The sequence below is a fragment of the Castanea sativa genome, chromosome 2 (genome assembly GCF_040712315.1).
Source record: "Castanea sativa cultivar Marrone di Chiusa Pesio chromosome 2, ASM4071231v1".
Classification (NCBI taxonomy): domain Eukaryota; kingdom Viridiplantae; phylum Streptophyta; class Magnoliopsida; order Fagales; family Fagaceae; genus Castanea; species Castanea sativa.
Genome location: NC_134014.1, coordinates 24,527,332 through 24,547,814, shown reverse-complemented (window position 1 = coordinate 24,547,814; position 20,483 = coordinate 24,527,332). Strand labels below are relative to the sequence as shown.

The window sequence follows — 20,483 nt, the reverse complement described above, 5'->3', positions numbered from 1 at the left end:
ATAAATCCCAGCCTAAGTATTCTTATTTGAAGGGGGAATTGGGGCATCCCAAAAACGCTCAAGTGGAAATATGGCTTTCAAGTTAAGTTCCAAATTAGTGGATGCTGCCAAAGGAAGGATAAAATGTAGAATTTGAGATATTATGAGCAATTAATGAAACTACTACTGAATCTAATGAGCTATTAACAAATAATCCATAAATCCATGAGAGCATCTAAACCTGGCATCGAATTGGAGATCCAAACTTTTTTTTTTTTTTGATAAGTAACTTAAAAATTTTATTGAAAGAACACAACCCCGTACGTAGGAAATGTACGAAAGAAGCAAAAACATCAAGAAACCAAAGTACAATGATCAAGCAATCCAGGAAGGAAAATACAAGAAAAAGAAGGTAAAACCAAACACCATTCGAGAAGAGTAAAAAAGAAAAAAGGCTTAAACTCAAGAATGGACCATTCGCAGTCCTCAAAGCTTCTAGAATTCTGTTCCCACCAGATACACCACATCAAACAATGCGGCACAATCCTCTAAATAACTATATTACGATGTCGCCTCAAATTGCATGACCAACAATCCAACAAATTCACTACCTTTGCGGCATCACCCAACAAATACCAAACAAGCAAAAGATCATACTCCACATCTCATATGCAATAGGACAGTGAAGGAGGAGATGATCTACAGATTCCCCACACCCTTTGCACATAAAACACCACTCAAGAACAACAAAGTGCCTCTTCCAAAGATTATCTATAGTTAAAATCTTGCCTAAAGCCGTAGTCCAAGAGAAAAAAGCTACCTGAGGAGAAACCTTCGATTGCCACACCATTTTCCAAGGGAAGGGAATGACAGTAGAAGGGGATAGAGAATGATAATACCCACTCTCCTTGAACCGTCGACTACAGGCTAGCCAACAAAATTTGTCAACACCAACACCCCGCACCTTTGTGGAATAGATCAAGACCATAAACGAATCCAAAGATAATGACTCTTGATCGTTCACTAAACCACGAAACTGAATGTCCCAAGAAACTCTCCCATTTGCGTAGCACATAACCTCAGAGACTGAAGCCTCCCTTGTCCTACTAATATTATATAAATTTGGAAACGCCTCCTTAAGAGGACGATCCCTACACCACACATCATCTCAAAACTTCACACGAGTACCATCACCCACATCATACCGAAGGAACTTGGAAAAATTCAACCAGCCACTTCTTATGAACTTCCACAAACAAACACCATATGCCCCCGACACAGATTTTGTGCACCAACCACCCCACTCATTCCCATACTTCGCCCCAATGACCCTTCTCCAAAGGGCATCATTCTCCAAACCATAACACCACAACCAATTGGCTAATAAGGCAGAATTAAACCTTCTCAAGCACTGAATGCCTAACCCTCCATTCTTCACTGGCCTACAAACCTTGACCAATTTATAGTAGATATGAAGAGTAAAATGGCCATATCAGCCAGAATATCCCAAGTGCAGGGCTGTGGATTTGGGATATGTGTCAAACAGATCTGCAGTCATACAAATCTATCAGCGTGTCAAACAAAGGAAAAGAGAAAGCTATCCCTAGTCACCAGATAATCCCTCAGTTACACTCTTTTTTATCTTTTGCTTGTTTAATGGACATTACACACAAATAAAGAATCTATGCTAGGGATTCTCTGTTAGAAATAAAATCAATCCACTGTAGAGTAAGAATTTAACACAAGTTATACTCTTGTTTCCCAACATCTAAGAGATTGGATGAATCTGTGACACAACACCACACAACACTCAAACTGAAGTTCATATGAAAATAAACTGTTTGCTGAATTTGAGAAAAGCATCAATCTTATTATCTTTCTCAATCCTCCTTAATAAATTGTACACACAGTCTACAAAGAGTGAAAAGTAAAATCCAAATAAACTTATCTCTGCATCTTTAGATTCCAGCAGCTACCTCACTGAAGAATCTTGCATAAACTTATGAACCATTGCCATGCAAAACAATAAGACCTAACTATTCCCACAAAGCAATAAGCCAAGAATCTTGCATCAACATTTGTGTATATAGTTCACAGTTAAAAGGTCCAGAATCAAAAGAGGCTTGTAGTCATGCTCATAATCAAGCCAGAATCTGATAGTTGCCTTTCATGCTCATAATTTATTACACACACAAACATGCCAATACTGAGTTTTAGGGCCTTTAAATAGGGTTTCCAAGTTACAGCAAGGGAGAAAATGAACTAACTTCTTAACCAAGGGAAGGAAATAATTTCTTAACCAGGTAGGAAAGAAATAAATCTTTTTTTACAAGTACAAGAAAATTCTTAACCAATTCCATTAAAGAAAAAACTACTTAAATTCATAAATTAAATAAGATCTATTAAATATCAGATATGCACTAGTGATGTGGCTCACCCCCCCCCCCCAAAAAAAAAAGATAAATAAATTTCTAATGAGACTTAGAAGAAGTTGTGGAAGTATTATGAGAAGAAAGTAAGCATCAAGATAAAAGGGGAAAGGGGAAAGGGCGGTGAAGCAGTGGTCTAAACCACCTGTTAGTTGTTTTAAAATGAGTGTAGATGCAGCAATTATGAGAGAGAATCTTCATAGCAGCTACATTGAGGAATCATGAAGGTATATCCGTTCAAAGCCAGGATGAGAATAGTGGTGGCCATTATTTCCACGGTTGCAAAAGCTCTGGTAGTAAGATTGGCTATTCAATTGGTCACTGAGGCAACTGGAATAAAGTTATCATAGAGGAAAATGTGATCACCGTGCTTGATTTGATTAATGGGCCCAATAAAAATGCTGGATGGGAAGCTGCTATGATGGAGTAAAGTAAAGAATTAGTCGCAGCAGATACCAGTGGAAATATTTCTTTTAGCTGGGTTAGGAGGGAGTCCAACAGAGTAGCACAAAAGCTTGGCCAGTGGGCTTTAAATTGTAAGATCTCTAGGACTCTTCCCCCTAGGGCTCTCCCTGAGGAGATGATATTACACATAACTTTTTCAAACAACATTACATAAAATTATAAATCCTCCCCAAGGCTGTCAACAGAGCCTTAATTTTTAATGGATCTTGATTTAATATAAGAGCATACTCTTTCCTAGGAAACAACTGCAGTAAAGCCTTCCTCATTTCCACTCATAATAAAATAAATTTTCCCACTCTATGCACCTTCTTCCAAGAACTCAGTCCCATTTGACACTTCCAAATTGAACCCCAAACAATAAAGAATTTTAAAATATTTACTCCCAACAGCATCCATGATAATTTATTGGGTAGAGAAATCACTCTGCACAGGAAATTCATTAGTGAGACTTGGCACTTCACTCTCTCTAGAAACCCAATCTTGCTAAGGACAATCTTCAACCTAAGTTGTCTCAACTCTTGAAGTAACTCAATGCTGGTCTTCACATAATTTTAAATGGTCAGTATGAAATAGTAACAATCTGTCATTGGGCAAATTTAGGATGGGACTGCATCCAGTTTCTTTGAATAACGAAACCATCTAGCAAACCAGGATTTCATTTCATTGACTAGGACTACCCCACCATTATACACAAGGACAAAAAATTCCACTTAATAAGCTCCCCTTAAAAATACAAGGTTTGTTGTTTATACATGATAGTGTGAAGTCCATGATATCCAGGAGAGAGAAAAACTTAAGAGAAAAAATAGAAACTCCAATAAAGCTAAGATATTTCTTCAGAATCAAATTCTTATATCCAACCAATCAAGGTTTTGTTATAACAGTGTCCCTGACCTTCTAAATATGAGTTAGAAACTGTGGACAAAAGAACATTAAAATAATCAAAACTATAAGAAAATAGTAGTAGCTCTTCCAACTGATGGCAAGAAATATCAATCAAATAGCAAAACAGATCATCTCTTACATACCCACCCATTTACAGTAACTACATATGGGTTAGTGGGATACTTCAATACTTAATCTTCACCCAAAGATAGTTTATTAGAAGAGGTAGAGACTCTGAGTCCTACTATAATGCAAATTGAGGAGACAATTGATGTTCTTCACTGTTGGTACCCCCCCCCCCCTCTCTCTCTCCCCCAACCCTTTTTTTTGTTTGTTTGTTTGTTAATGCATATGTGGGTACATCTCTTTTTAGCTGAAGTAATTTCTCAAAAACTGCAAAGATGTTGCAAGTGCATATGATATGAGGCAATGTCACAATAAAAGGTACCAGCTAATATTAAAATGGCTTTTAACAAGAGTGTAACCATAAAAGCTTCAGAATTGACACAAAGAAATATGCATTTATAAGATTCTATGCAAGAAAAAAGCAAAGGAATGAAACATATCAGCTTTAAAGAATGATAATAATTCCATGCCAGTTTTATTGCCTTGTGTTCTGGTGGGCCAGTGAGCCTTGAGTTCTTGTTCCATGAGTCCTGAACCCCTTTAGAAATACTATTTTCGTGATCCAAATTGTTTGAATTTCTAAATCTTTCATTACGCCATCTAGGTCCTCTGTTCTTCCTCAGAAAATTTGAATCAGAATGTTTTTGATGCTGAGCAATAGAAGAATGTCGTTTCAAAGCAGACAAAACCTCTTCTGATGTACTCCTAATTTCAGATCCAAAAACACCAGAATCCCATTGTTTCAACCATAAGAGAACCTGTAGTTAGACAACTAGCTAGAGTTAAGTAACAGAGACAAAAGTCAAAAGAAACAGCAGCCTCAGAAAAATAAATCCTTTTTGGAATATTTTCCTTCTAAGAAGCTTTCAGAGAAACCAAAAAACATATTTACCTCACGATTTGTCTGTTCATCACTGAGAAGCTCAGTAAACGAACTTGGGGCATATTTATCAACCCAAAGCTGTTCATGCACCACTAGTGTTTCAGGAAGAATTATGTCATTCTGGCCTTCAGAACTTGCTTGCAAGGCCTTCAACACCACAAGAATGAGTTATAGGAATCATTCCAATGCATAGGGTATGTCAATAAAAAATCTCACAATTCCTGCTAATAACTAATTAACAATGAACCTTTACCACCTCATGCCAGAAAATATTATGAGTTCAATCTGGATTCTACATAGTTATGACTGTCTTTGAGAGAAAGTTAGTTGCTTATACAGCAAGCTGGGTAGATTAAATAACTACAGAAGACCTTTCCATTCTGAAAGTCATATAATCCCCTTAAGGATCACCATCTCCAAAATCATTTATTTCTCAGAGACCCACATTGACCAGTATAATGTTATCACACCATAGGATATGGTAAACTTGCTTTAGGCCTTCATATGTAAGATGATATGCATCTCACCCAGTTAGATGATAAGATGGCATGCCCTATTGACAATTCTGACTCTTTTCTAACCTGATTTTGTTAAGTGATGATACACATTGAAGCAAATCTGGAAACCTAAAATGCACAATAATGATCCATCACTGTGATAACTTCGTAGCCCCTCTAACAATGGCTCCAATACCTTACAGAATTTTTAAACATTTGACCTCGACCTGAACCATATTCTTTGTTTCATATGTAATTCAGTTTACATTCTCTTAGTAAAGAGAAGAGCGAGAAGGAGAGCATTCCTTTAAAACCAATTTAATGGAATTTTTACAAAGAGAAGAGTGAGAAGGAGAGCATTCATTTAAAACCAATTTAATGGAATTCTACAAAACATTATCTATATACATATGTGTGTGTGTGTGTAGATTTTAAAATTACTTGTCAACATGCTTTAAGTAAAAAGGAAAAACAGAGGATCAAGACTTGAGATTTTATGTTTCAAATTTTCAAACCATTGGCATTTCTTTCACAGTACAACTGGAATAAATTAAATATCATGGTGTTTACCTTAGCAAAAGCCTCTTGCTCAACTCTTTGCAATAGAACATTGACAGGTTCCAAAATAAGTCCTGCAGAGCAGATAGATGTCCAACTATCAACTACCATGAAACTAAAATATATCATAGAAAACTGAAGGTAAATGGGTATACACCATAACAATATAACAGAAGTAATTTTCAAGTTGAAGATACTGCATGTGGTCTAACAGAGTCTGGCAGATAAATCCCAAGGTTATTGGTTAATTGGTTACTAACAAGTGAAGTATCAATCTAGTAATGCCAACATAAGTGAGGATATGGTGCTAACTATCAAATTTATAAATAAATAAATAAAATAAAATATAGGTGAGCAGTAGAGAATGTGAGACACCACCCAAACCCAAAAGCTTAAACTACCAAGCCCAATTCTCAAAATTAAGAGCCTTTACTCAATCAAGGATGTAGCTAACATGACAGTCTCCTTTACAATGGAACAATGGAAAACCAAGAAATTTTATTGCGAGAGGGGAGGAGCTAAACTCCTGGATTACTTGGCAACTAATTCTGGCAGGCGAGGTCAGTTGCTTGTAGGTTTTATAGGCTAGAGACGAGTCCAAAGGGCACTTCTTTAAAAAGGTTCGTTATCATATATAGGGTCAGATCAAGTTACACCTAGCATATAACTTTAAACAATATGACAGTTATTGGTCTCAAATCATTTTGAATTTTTGCAAGCATGGACTATATAAGGACACATAATCCAACAGAGGATTTGTCAAATTTCGCATTCAATAAAAAAATATTAAATGGTGTAACATTACTTAAAGTTAAAATGGATGCAACTTGAACCCAGCCCATATATATCAAGTATGCCTTTTAACCTTTTTCTTTTTTTTTTATAAAATAACTGTGCCTTTTGACATGATTTTACTATGTATTGTTTCTTATATAATAAAATTTACATCAAAGTAATTTTTCCATGACTCAAAAAAGTTTTTTTTCCCCAACTAGCTTTAACTTAACAAAGTCATGCTCTACGTTCTTTTATAGCAATAAATGTTTTCTTTTATAATTGATTTTGAACTAATTTTCCTAGCAATCTTTGAGATTTTCTAAGGGGTCAAGATCTAAAATTTTGGCATTTGGGATAGATGGTTGGACGATAATTTTTGAACCTTGAACACTTTGAAACTTTTTTTTTAACGGTAAGTTACACACACATCCAACGGCTTGAACCCATGACCTCACCCTCCATCCCATTATTATGGGAGGAGGGAGTGCTGAAATTAAATTTTATAAATCACGTATATTGCCAAGTTAAAAAATTTGTGAAGTGTAAATCACTTTTAAATTAAATTTTATCATAATTCAAAGATCTCAAATTAAGACTTTTGGTTAAATAAGAAGTTGGGCATATACCATAGAATAAAATTTAAAATTATTATACATTACATATAAAGTTGGTAATGGGATTGGGATTTGTTTTTGGCATAATTCTTGGTGTAGAGGTGTAATACTTAAGGATGCCTTTTCAAACATATTCCATGTTTCTCGAGCTAAAGAGGCCTCTATTGTAATAGTGGATTATACATACTGCCACACAATAGCAGATTACATGACATGATTCTAAGATCACAAGTTACTTATGATACACTTCACTTCATCCACCATGTTCCCATCATATGATTCACATCATTTTTAATCTCTCTATCCACATGAATTATTGATCCAAGATATCAAAAGTTGTTGCTCTTGGCATCTCTTGACCATCAAGTCTTATAATTCCATCCTTTTTTTCTACTTTTACAAAACATACAATCCATGTACTATGTTTTCTAGTCCTCCTACTTAGCAGAAAACCTTTACACTCTAAAGCATCTCTCCAAATTCTAACTTGACATTAACTCTATGCCTAGTATCGTCCACTAAAACAATAACATCTGTAAAAAAACATACACCAAGGGACTTTATCTTGAATCAATCTAGTGAACTCATCCATCACTAGTGCAAAGAGATATGAGAGATATGAAGTTAAGGCTGATCCTTGATGCAATTTTAATAGCGACAGGAAACTCATTTGTGGCACTTCCACTTTTTCTCACACTAGATACGGCTCCCTTAAATATACTTTAGAGGAACTCATTTCTTTCTAATACCTACCACATAACCTCTCTACAAACCCTATCATATGCTTTCTCAAGATCAATTTTTTTATATAAGGTAAGAAATTTTATTAGAAAAACCAACAAAGTACACTAGAAGTGTACTATAGTGGCACATTTCAAGAACCCAAATTACAACAATCAATAAGACCAGGGAGAGAAAAACAAGAATAAAAAGGCAAAATTAAACTCCAATCCTATATTGCACGGACACAAACACGGACACGAGTACAGGTATGGGTACAAGGGTACAGCAATTTTTGAAAAACAAGGTAACATGGCATGGGTACGGCAATTAATTAATTAATTAATATTTATATTTAAGTATATTTTTCAATATTTTTAGACATAGAATATGTTTATGTCTATTTAAATTAAGTAAGAACAGCAAATAAGTAAACTAAAACCTAAAGTATTGATTTCAATGATTTTACCTACAATATGTTTCAAGGGAAAAAAATTAGTGATTTTACCTAAAATATGTTTCAAGGGAAAAAAAAACAAAACACATAAAATTAAAATCATAAAACCAAACAAAATAAAAAATACTAAACCTATTATATATATAAGATGCAAGAACACAGCAACACGCGTGTAAACAAAAAGCTAAAGGGCCAAAGAAAAAAAAATAGCAACGGAAACGATAGAGAGAAGTGCGATACCCAAAGGAGAGGGAGAGAATGGCGGAGGGACACAGGCTTTGGGGTCACCAGAGAAGCTGTGGTCGTTGCCAATGTGGTTGTCACCAATCTACGCCCTACGGTGGTCGCTGACTTGCCGATCTCAGCACAAATGAAGGACAAAGGGGCTCTCCTGAGGAGTGTGTGCTGTGTGAGATGCAATCCCAGAATAGAGGCAAGCAAAATTTTAGGGCTTTTCAGCACAAGATCAACAGTAAGTGCTTGTCTAGATGTCAAAATCCTGATCTTCTTAATTTTTTTTTTAATGATCTGTCGTGTCCACTGTGTCAAAATTCAAAAAAAAAAAAAAAGACAGGACACCTTTCGAACACAAATTTTGGGCGTGTCTTACCGGCTAGTGCCCATGTCCAACACATGTCGAACATGGGTACTAGGCCAAAAACACCGTGTCCATGCAACATAGCTCCAATCAAGGAGAGTAGGAAAAAAAAAAAAAAAAAGACTTAATGTCAAGAATCGACCATTCACAATCCTCAAAGCATCTAGAATTCTGCTCCCATCATAAGCACCAAAACAAACAATGTGGCACCAACCTCCATAAATCTATATTTCAATGTCTACCAAACTTGGTCTCGGGCGTGGGGACTCACGTCTAGTGATTCCCTCCCCTCTTTTCTTTGTTCCCTTCTCTTTTTGTAACTCTCTGTTGTTTGGTTTTCTCCCTTGTTTCTCTTTGTTTTCTTTTTCTTGTATTTCTGGGTTGCTCTGTGTTTTTCAGGCATAGAGTAACCTTCGTATATATATCATTCTTACTTATCAAAAAAAAAAAACATCTTACCTAAGGCAGTAGTCCAAGAAAAGAAAGCTACTCTAGGAGGAGCCTTCGATTGTCACACCATTTTCCTAGGAAAATCAATGACAAAAGGAGATAAAGAGTGATAAAAACCTCGAACCTCAAAACCTCTACTCAATGTAGCTTCCAGCAAAGTTGTCAGCACCAACACCCCACACGTCTTCATTGTTGTTTGTTGTTGTCATGGAGGCAGTTAGCAAAATGATGGATAAGGCAGTGACGGAAGGTCAATTGTCTGGATTTAGTGTAGGTACCTCAAGAGGTGAACACTTACAGGAACTCATCTTCTCTTTGTAGATGATACGTTGGTTATGTGCAATGCTGATATCGACCAGATGTTTTTGTGCCTGATTTTGTCATGGTTTGAGATTGTATCAAGATCGAAAATTAATTTAGATAAGACTGAACTAGTTCCTATGGGAATGGTTCCAAATTTTGAGATGCTAGTAGATGCGTTAGGTTATAAGCAGAGCTCACTTCCTATGAAATATTTACATTAGGTGCAAAATGGAAAGATAGAGCAGTTTGGAATCCCATCATTGAGAAGGTAGGAAGGAGGTTAGCAGGATGGAAAAGATTGTATCAATCCAAAGGGAGGAGACTTACCATCATAAAAAGTACTTTATCCAATTTACCTACTTATCTCCTCTCTCTTTTTCCAATTCCGGTAGATATAGCATACTGTATAGAACAACTTCAACCAAATTTTCTTTGGGGTGGTCTGGGAGATGATTCTAAATGTCACTTGGTGAATTGGTCCAAGGTATGCCCTCCTATCCAGTCTAGGGGTCTAGCAATTCAAAATTTGAGATACTTTAATGAAGCGCTATTGGGAAAATGGTTGTGGAGATTTGGGTATGAGAGAGAAGCATTATGGAGAAGGGTTATAAGGGTTAAATACAGAGTTGAGGAGGGAGACTAGTGCTCTAATTCTATTCCAGGCTCCTATGGAGTGAGTTTATGGAAAACTATTAGTAGTGGTTGGTCTACTTTTTCTCGCTGCATTCAGTTTCAAATTGGAGATGGGACTAGAGTGAAATTTGGCTTGATGTCTGGTGTGGGATGATCCTTTTGAGTACGTGTTTTCCAAATTTATTCAAAATCAATAATGATAAGGAGGCTTATGTGGCTGATCTCATGCAGTTTCCTAATGGGGTTCTTTTTTGAGACGTGGAATTCTTGAAAGAAATCATGATAGGGAATTAGATTCTGTCTATTTTTTGGGATGTTATATGGAGTCTCGTTAAGAGGTATTGGTGAGGATAAGATGTGTACACGTGCTAAGAGCAAGGGCTTCGAGGCAAGCAATTATTATCATGCTTTGTTGGGTTTATGTACTCAGCCCTTCCCTTGGAGAAGTATTTGGAAGCAGAAGGTTCCTTCCAGAGTTGCATTTTTTGTTTGGATTACAGCTTTAGGTAGGAATGGTAACGGGTCGGGTTCGGGCCGGGTTTCTTTATACCCGAACCCGACCTATGGGCCTATACTTGTTACCTGAACCCAAACCATTTAATAAATGAGTTTTTTTTTGTTGCACCCAAACCCGCCCCGTTGGAGCCCGGGTGGCCCGGCCCAAAATCACAAACAAAGAAATCAGCACAAACCCAAAATAATCACAACATTTTCTTGGCAATTTTCTTGCCATCCAAACGGATGCCAAGATCTAACAAACCAATCTGTACAAAAAATCCAACAAATCCCAATAGATCAATCTTAAGATCTTTCAATCTCGTTAACCCCATCATGAAGAGCATCAAGAAACTTAATTTATTAACTTTATCAAGATATAAATTGCCAACACTAGAAAATTACTTCAAACAAACCTTTGTGAACATTACAAACGGTATTATTTAGGAAGAGAACTCCTTTCCACAAACTATGGCTAACAATGTAAGAGTTATACCACCACATCCACAAGCATACCAATCGATCATATCAACACCTAAAACTTATAGCAAATGAATCACTGGCAAATAAAAAGAGAATAATGCAAGCAAAAGCTCACACCCCAAAGGTAATAATTGCACACACTTTTCCCAGTACTCTAACAGGGTCAGTGTAACTAAAGGCAGCAACTTTCATTATCAGAACTCATCCTCCCCAGTTCCTTTAACACATTAAAGAATCCGTGCAAACACTTATGCAAATATGGCAAGCAAAGAGTTCAATAGACAAGAAATTGTTAATTTAAGCCACCAATCAGTTGCATTGGGGTTGATCACTTGAGGGAGGGCTTGCGTGGGGCTTGATTGCTTGAGTTGAGACTTGAGAGTGAGAGTGGAAACTAGAGTCGAGCTTGAGTCGCTCGAGTGCTACGGCGACGGTGAGATTGTGAGTGAGTGTGTGAGAGTGGTGAGCTAAAGAGAAAGAGATGAGAGGCGGCTAAAGAGGTTGTGAGTGTGAGTGTGAGGTGAGGTAGGGTTATAACTATATATATATATATATATGAGGGTATTTTAGTAACTATACATATATATATATATATAACCGGGTTGGGCTAGGTCCGAGTTCGGGCTGGGTTATTTGTAAAAATCCGGACCCGACCAGAACCCGCTTCGGTTTTTTTTTTTTAACCCAAACCCGACCCTATTTTTAATCGGACCAAGTAAACCCGACCCATTAGGGTCTGGTTGGGCCGGGCCAAGTATTTGCGGGTCGGGCAGAAATTGTCATCTCTAGCTTTAGAAACTATCTTGACTATTGATAATTTGCATAAGAGGAATGTGTTGATTCTAGATTGGTGTTATATGTGCAAAAGTAATGGAGAATCGGTAGACCAACTTTTACTACATTGTACTATTGTTTATGAGTTGTGGTCTATGGTGTTCATCTTGTTTGGTATTACTAGGCGATGCCAAAGACTATGGTTGAGCTCCTTGCATGTTGGCAAGAAAATTTTGGTCATCATCATAATGGTGTTATTTGGATGACTGTTCCTCATTGTTTGATGTGGTGCATTTGACAGGAGAGAAACAACCAATGTTTTAAAGATTCTGAAAGGACTATAGCTGATTTAAAATTTTTACTCTTTAAAACTCTATGGGATTGGATGTCTATCATAGGAAGTCATTCTATTTTTTCAGTCTATGATTTGATGGGTGTTTGTAATTTATGTTTTTTATTATTTTGGTCCATTGCGGTATACTTCCTATATACTTGGGTGACTCTTTATTATATCTTTGAATAAAATTTTCTTTACTAATCAAAAAAAAAAAAAAACCAGCACATTCGTGGAATAAAGCACATCCCAAAAAAGATCCAACAATACTAACTCCCAATCCTGCGGTGAACGACAAAACTGAATGTCCCAATGCAGCCTCCCATCAGAGAACCGCATAACCTCCAACACAAAAAACTCCCTTGTTCGACTAATACTATACAATTCTAGAAATGCTTCCTTCACAGAACAATCCCTACACCATTCATCATCCCAAAACTTTACCCTCATACCATCACCCACATTCTCAAGATCAATATAAACCATATGTAGATCTATACAAGCTTCCCTATATTTTACATTAGAGATCTAAGAGATAATAACTTCCATAATAGATCACCCTGGCATAAAACCAAATCCATTTCCCAATATTGTTGTTTCATGCATATGTTTAATCACTCTCCCCAATCTTCATAGTGCGACTCATAACATTAATTTCATAGTATTTTATACAGTTTTGAATATCTCCTTTGTTCTAGTGAGTGTTTCTTCTCCAATCATTAAGCATTTTGTTAACACTTAACATCTTATGGAAAAAAAAGTTTGTCAGCCAGCATACAACCACATAACGCAAGAAATTCCACACGTTAACGGAAATTTCATGAAGTTCCACAACTTATACCAATTTCATCCTCCTTAATGCATCATTTACCTCATTTATCATAATTCTTCAAACAAACCTAAAATTTCTATCCTTGAATGGGTTATGCAATTCGCTCCAACTTCTAGTATCTCTTCCATTAAAAAGTTTATCAAAATACTTTTTCCATCTCTTTTTAATCTCCTCTTTCTTTAAAAACACTCTTTGATCTTTATCTTCAATGCACTTGACACAATTCAAGTCTCTTCTTTACTCTTGACACAATTCAAGTTTCTGAATATTCTTTTCCTCATCCTTTGTCCCCAACTTAATCTATAATTTTACTTTATTTTATAACATGGAACCACCAAACCCGTCACAACAGTGCTTACTTGTAGGCTTCAACTACAACTCATTACTCCTTTAGGTTCTTGATTCCCCAATGTGGGCATATTGGATATAACACAAGTTCGAGCCACTGGAGTTTGTCAAATAGAATTACAAGCAGCAAATCTAAAAAGAAGACCACGAGTTATAACCTAGGAAAGAAGGACACTTCATTTGGGATACTGTACCCATTTCGTATCTGTGTTGTACCCACATCATACCGGTGTCGTACCGGCCTTGTCATGTTTTAATTTTTCAGAAATTGCTCATATCATTGTGTTGTACCCGTGCTTGTGTCTGTGCTACTCAGATTATAACCTATAGGGGTTGAAAAACTTGAATCATAACAGTTCAATGTGACCTGCCTCAATTGAGTAGGCCCTAAAGAATTGGAATACACATTTTTCAAAATTCCTTAATCTATAATTTCAAATCAATACTTAACGCTTGGTACATTAAAATTTATCACTGTCACTAAAACTTCAGTATGCTAATGGTGAAGATTAACTCGCTTCCTACATTTATTTTTTTTCTTATTTCTCAAATGTTCATTTACATTTTATAATGAAACTTACCAACAATTTTACAAGGCAGTCAAATCAAAATTTTACGAATAATTATAAAACGTAGAGTGCAAGATTCTTGGAAACCAAACAGAAAAAAAAAGCAAAAGTAATAACCCTACCACCGGACTGCGTTTTCGCATGCAATTTGTTCAAACGCTCCTCCCTCGCGACCCTACATATCTTCGCATAAACCCTATCTCCGCTCGGTGCAGTCACCGGAATACAATCGCCGTCGATCTGCGACGCGTACCTGGACACGATCTTCTCCTCTTGTTCCTCCACCACAGGACTCGGCTCCCGTGCTGGCGGCGGCGAGTAGCGCAGCCAATCCTCCTCATCGGGCTTCGGCTTCGGCTCCGGCTCCAGGTCTTCAATTCTGGACCGTTTATCGTCCGAGGGAGCAGTGTTTTCTGTTGTGGGGGCATGGAGGCCGTCCGATCGATGACGCTTGTGGCCGTTGGTTTGGGTTTCGGAGATAAGTGGCGGATCTGTAGGCGACGAAGGTGAAGGTGGTTGAGGTTCTTCTTGTTGTGGGTAGGGTTCCGGTGGTTCGAGGTCTGGGTAGTCGTCTTCGTAGAGGTGAGAGTTGGATTCAAGGAATTCAAGCTCTTCTGGGAGAGGAATGTCCATTTCCATGTCCATTGGTGGATTGAGAGGTGGCTTTGAGTAACAGTATGTTTGTGAGAGAGATACAGAAATACTACTCCAATAATGCCGAATTGGCAATGCCTTTTTTATATTACTAACAGTGCTTTTGGCGGGAAAGTGAGGGGAAGCGAAAGGGCGAGGTCTACAAAGAGTTCCCCAGTTCCCAAATTACCCTCGCAGTACTATCAGTATTAGAGCATTCACCCCAGTATTTACAAATTATTTTATTTTACCATTTCAAAAACTACTTTCTTTATTATACCATTTCATTTTATAATACACCCAACCCACTCCGACCAACAAACCCACCAGCAACAACAACAACAACAACAACAAACACAAGAAATTGCCACCACAAGAACCATCGAGAAAAAAAAAACAAAAAAACACAAACACAAACTGCCAAATACCATAAGAAACCCACCACAGAAATCACCAATCCCACCACTCAGACCACCAAACCCACCACCAAACACAACCACAAGAAAAAGCCACCACAGAGAAAAAAAACACAAAGAAGCCTTCAAAAACCACCAACAACAACCACATCCACAAGAAATAACCACCACATAATCACCAAGAGGAAAAAAAAACACAAAGAAACTGTTGATCTCACCAACAACCACAACGCTGAAACCCAGAAACCCACCACTGCCAATCTCACCAATCTTGAAACCCACCACGTTGATCTCCACCTCGCCATTCCACAACGCCGATCAGCACCACCGACCTAGACCCACGCCGCCACATCAACAGAACTTTTTTGCCACGCCTACCTCTGCCGCTACCACCACCACACGGGATTTTGGGTTTGAGAAAAGGTAGTTTCTGGTTTGAGGAGTAGAGAGGGCAGAACAAGAACAAGAAAGAGAGAAGAGATGGAAAGCGGAGAGAAATGAAAGAGAGATAAAGTATAAATTTATATGGTACTGTATAAGGAATAAAATATATTAAAAATTATACAATGGAGCTATAGTATCGTCGTATAAGTAAGACGGCATTGTAGCAAGATTTAGGTTTTTGGTACTTTGATGCTAAATTATACCAACATATACCATTTAGAAGGCCGGATGTGAATGCTCTTAGATAACAAAAATGCCTCTTGCTCAATCTTAATAAAGGTTGTGTTTAGCTTTACGTAAAAGGTTTTCCCGAGTATAAAATTTTTTCAGGTGAAAATTTTTTATGTATGCTCCATTTTGGAAAGAAAAATATTTTCCTATTTTCAAGTGCTTGTTTGCATGTAAAATATGGTCAAAATTGTAAAATATTTTTCAGTTTGACCAAAGTTTGTGCATAAAAACTTGTAAAATATTTTACCAAAAAATAAACTGTAAAACATTTTGCAAAATTCTCACTCCCTCTCTCGCGATCCTTTCTTCCTCTTCTTCTCAGTTCTCTCTCTCCCTCTCTCAAAATCTCCCAAGCAAAACTAGTGAGACCAGGAACAACACCCACCAGCGATGAACCACCAATGACACCATTCCCTACCAAATCTAACCTGGTTCTTCAGCTTTAAAAATCACCCTTCAAGACCAAGATTGAAGAGATTAGAACCATTCATCTAAGATTTTCGAGTTGAGTTTATGGAGGTCGGATTGTGGCGGAGCTGCTTTTAGTGGGTCGGATTGTGATGGATTTGGTGAGTGGATGACTTTGTGTTGATGGATTTTGGGTATAGTTTGCGTTTGTCGATGGTGGCAGAGGTGAGGTGATGGTGGCTTGATGGACAGCATGGGTTGTTTAATGGATCTCAGGTTTGGGTTTCACCCGTCACGGTGGTGGATTGACAGTGGCTTCTTGGATGACTTGGGTTGTTTGATGGGTTTATTATGTAGCTTGGTGGGGTAGATTTGATGATTGTTGCAGTTTTTTTCCTGGGTTATGACTTTGGATTTACTGGTGATGCTTCAATAGCTCCAATTAGACAAAATTTTGCTTTAATTTGGTTGAATTTGCTCTGATCTAGTTGGACTTTGCAATGATCTGATGAGTCGAGAGATTAGAAATTTTTTACAAAATGATTTCCTAAAAATTTTCATGAATGCTACCAAACATTGTAAGATGAAAATATTTTGTAGAAAATATTTTCAATTTAAAATATTTTACATCGAAACAAACAAAGCAATAATGTCACACCCCAAACCCAAAAGGCTCCAAAGCATGAGAAAAATATCTCAAAGGTGCCTATAGGTTTTTCCTTTTTGACAAAATCAATCCAAATAATCCATACCAAGTACCAACATCAAGAATATTCATAATAATTTCATTTAAGATACTCCTAAAGTAAGTCAGAGTTTCATGCAATAATTACAATGGCCATTGGCCACAAAAAAATAGAGGTCTTAATAAATAATTACACATCATTAACTTGTTTCATCAGTGGAAATAAAATTCATAACCACTATTAGATATAAAAGAAAAAGTCAAGCCTACTCTAGGATATACATCATCTAAATATCTGCAATACAAAAGTTTAGCCTCCCTCAATAGTTAGTCTAACTACCGCTAGCCACAAAAACCTACCTAAAAAAGATCGTTGCATACTCTGACAAAGTTTGTAAAAGAATGGGATAAGACAGAGCCCAGTAAGTAACATAATTAATGATGGTGGGGGAAATGCAAGTTTCATGATAATGACCAATTTACAAAGCATGTTTTAATTTAGGAAATTTCTAACGAAAGACTGCAAAATCATTTTCCATAATAATATGACAAGAATGATTAGATAATAATCACAATGTTTCTTAAAATAAATACCATGAAACTATATACTATAATCTGTGAGCACTAACAATATTGATAGGGGAATAATATAGCCTATCTCCAAGTCGTCCATAAAGGTCGTCCATAGCCCACCTACTACCATAAACACCCTCAGAAACTTACCTACAAGTGCCTCGTCCAGGGAAGAAGAGCTCAAGACGAGGTACGCACCATCAGAGTGATGCACTCGTCGCAGTGTCGACATCCGCGTCTCCAGCAAATTCACCCGTTAGACGAGGCAGCCCCCGCGTGCGAAACAAAGCACGCCCAACTGAGGAACTCAAGGACGAGGTTGTCATACTTAGGAAAATCTCCAAATGAGATATGATAATCCCTTATCCCACGCGTAACCGCCAGGTATCCGTTGTGAAACAAGAGCATAACTTCCAGACGGTTATGCAAGTTACGTTTGATTTCTATCTCTCCTTGAAGCCAGGAGAAGTTCCAATTTTGGTAACCGCCTATGATAACACTATATAAAGGCCGTTTCGTACAAACCCAAGGTATGTTCAGCTTTTGACTCCAAAAAAGTTGGAACTCAAATAACTTAGAGGAAAAACTAACTTTGCCATCGGAGGACTTTTGGCCGGCAGCCCCGGCCGCCTTTGATACGCTTTTCTTTCTTTTTCAGGCCGTAGAAAGATCCAAGAGTCCTTTCTAGTCCGAAGCATCCAGCCTACCGATTTTCTTGGCATCATCGTTGGCGCCGTCTGGTGGGAAAAACGGTAAACTTGTTATTCTATCCCGTACAAAAGGTTGAATGGTTCGAACAAGATCAAGTGGCCACTAGCCCAGGCCACCTTAGAGAGGCAGGATGCTTCCAAGCAATCCCCTTCGTGATCGCAGACGCACCTCGTAGCGTGCCACCGCCTTCTATGCGGCACGTACAATCCATGGTCGTCGCGCATGGCGGGACCGACGCGTCGAACTGTGAATTGAATAAGGAGATCAACTTCGGAGGCAAGCGTCAAGTACACATGGAGGGAAGCGGCCCTGAGTCGTGAAGGAGGAGGGGAGAATGTAGAGGTCGAAGATCAAACAAGGTACCGTTTCAAGAAGGGTGCCGCACTTGGAAAAAGAAATGGACCGGGTGAGAAAAGCCATGGATGAAATGAGGGAAAACATGAGGCGAACAAACCCGCAGATGATATGGTCCACCGAACGTACTCCCCTTTCACGCCTCCATCACGGTCACTCCTCTACCCCCGAAGTTCAAAATGCCTTCTCTAGACTCGTACGATGGAAATCGCGACCCCTCGCGATCACATTGCAACTTTCAAGACGACCATGCATCCAGGGGTCCCAGACGAGATCACATGTGCAGAGCTTTTCCCACCACACTCAAGGGATCGCGAGTGTGGTTCACAAGATTCCCCCAAACTCGGTGGGATCATTTGAAGAACTTAGTAAGCCGTTTGTCAACAACTTCATTGGAGGACGGCGTCACAAGCGTTCCTCCTCTAGCCCGCCGACCATAGAGCAAGGGGACAATGAGAGTTTGCGATCTTTTATCACCCGTTTTAACGCAGAAGCCTTAACGGTGGACGAGATGGATGACAAGCTATTGCTAGCCGCTTTCCACAATGGGGTCAATTCGACTTGTTTATTCATAAGCTCTATGAGCGGGAACCGTACTATGGCCGAGCTTGTCCATTCAGCCTGCACTTTATGAATGCCGAAGACGCCATCATAGCCAAGAAAAGAAAAGGGCAGAGCGCTCTGGAGGTGGGCCACCATCGCTACAGACTGTGGACCTCGTCCGAAGAAGGTTCGGGTAGACGAGAGAAAAGATAAGGATGGTAAGAAGGCCGGCCTTCCTCCCCAAGGAATCGGCAATACACGCCCCGACTATGCCGTTAGAGTGTCCTTATGCGTATCAAGGATGATCCGTCCTTGAAGCTGGCCGACAAAATGAAGGAGACCCCAACAAGCGTAACGGGAGCAAGTACCGCCGTTTTCATAGGGACCATGGGCATGATACGTACGAGTGCTTTGACTTGAAGCAACAGATAGAAAATCTCATTAGACAGGGAAATTGAGGAACTTCCTTGGACGAGACCAGAGATGAGAAAATGAAGGCCAAGGTGGAAGAATCATCACGCCCTCCACTTGGAGAAATAAGGGTAATTATAGGAGGAAGCTCGACGGCCAATCGTCCAAATCAAGAAAGACGTACCTGAGGGTGGTGCAGAACATCCAACAGTTTGAACGACCTACTAGGACGAGGGAGGTTGACCAACAGGCTGTTACTTTCACGGACGAGGAGGCAGGACGATACCCGATGATGGAGAAACTAGCCTTCGCGTTAGTCACGGCTTCTAGGAAGCTGAGACATTATTTTCAGGCACACGTCATCAACGTCCTGACAGACCATCCCATAAAAAAGGCGACGAGCGTGTTGGAAGCCGGCCGGACGCGCCGGTACAAATGGGCCGTTGAGCTCGGCGAGTTCGATGTCGTGTACCTCCCGAGGAGTACAATAAAAGCGCAAGCGTTGGTAGATTTCATTGCAGAATTCACCCCCCAATCGGGACGACTCCGATCAAGGACGAAGGAAATGAGATGTGGGTAGTGAATGTAGACGGATCGTCCACATTGTATGCAGGTGGGGTTGGAATTGTACTGAAGTCCCCTGAGGGTGACAAGCTGGAGTATGCGGTCCGTCTGCGTATCCAACTACCAACAATGAAGCCGAGTACGAGGCTCTACTCAAGGGGTTGGAATTGGCCAAGTCCTTAGGGGCGGAGTCGTTAACAATCGAGGAGACTCTCAATCGGTCATTAACCAAGTACATGGGATGTGAGATGTCAAAGAAGATCTAATGAAGAAGTATCTTAATAAAGTGAAACGCCATGCC

The 20,483-nt window shown here is 38.7% G+C and overlaps 1 protein-coding gene across 1 annotated transcript in view; it reads right to left on the bottom strand.

Annotated features, from left to right (window-relative positions):
• Positions 1-14,914, bottom strand: part of LOC142623305 (uncharacterized) — a 41,825-nt gene extending 26,911 nt beyond the window's left edge. The window contains exons 1-4 of the mRNA XM_075796702.1: positions 14,332-14,914; positions 5,835-5,896; positions 4,777-4,914; positions 4,367-4,642 (exon numbers count right to left, since the gene is read on the bottom strand). Of these exons, the coding sequence (XP_075652817.1) occupies positions 4,367-4,642; positions 4,777-4,914; positions 5,835-5,896; positions 14,332-14,854 (999 nt within the window). The 5' untranslated portion in view covers positions 14,855-14,914. The remainder of the gene's footprint in view (positions 1-4,366; positions 4,643-4,776; positions 4,915-5,834; positions 5,897-14,331) is intronic.
• Positions 14,915-20,483: the final 5,569 nt, after the last annotated feature.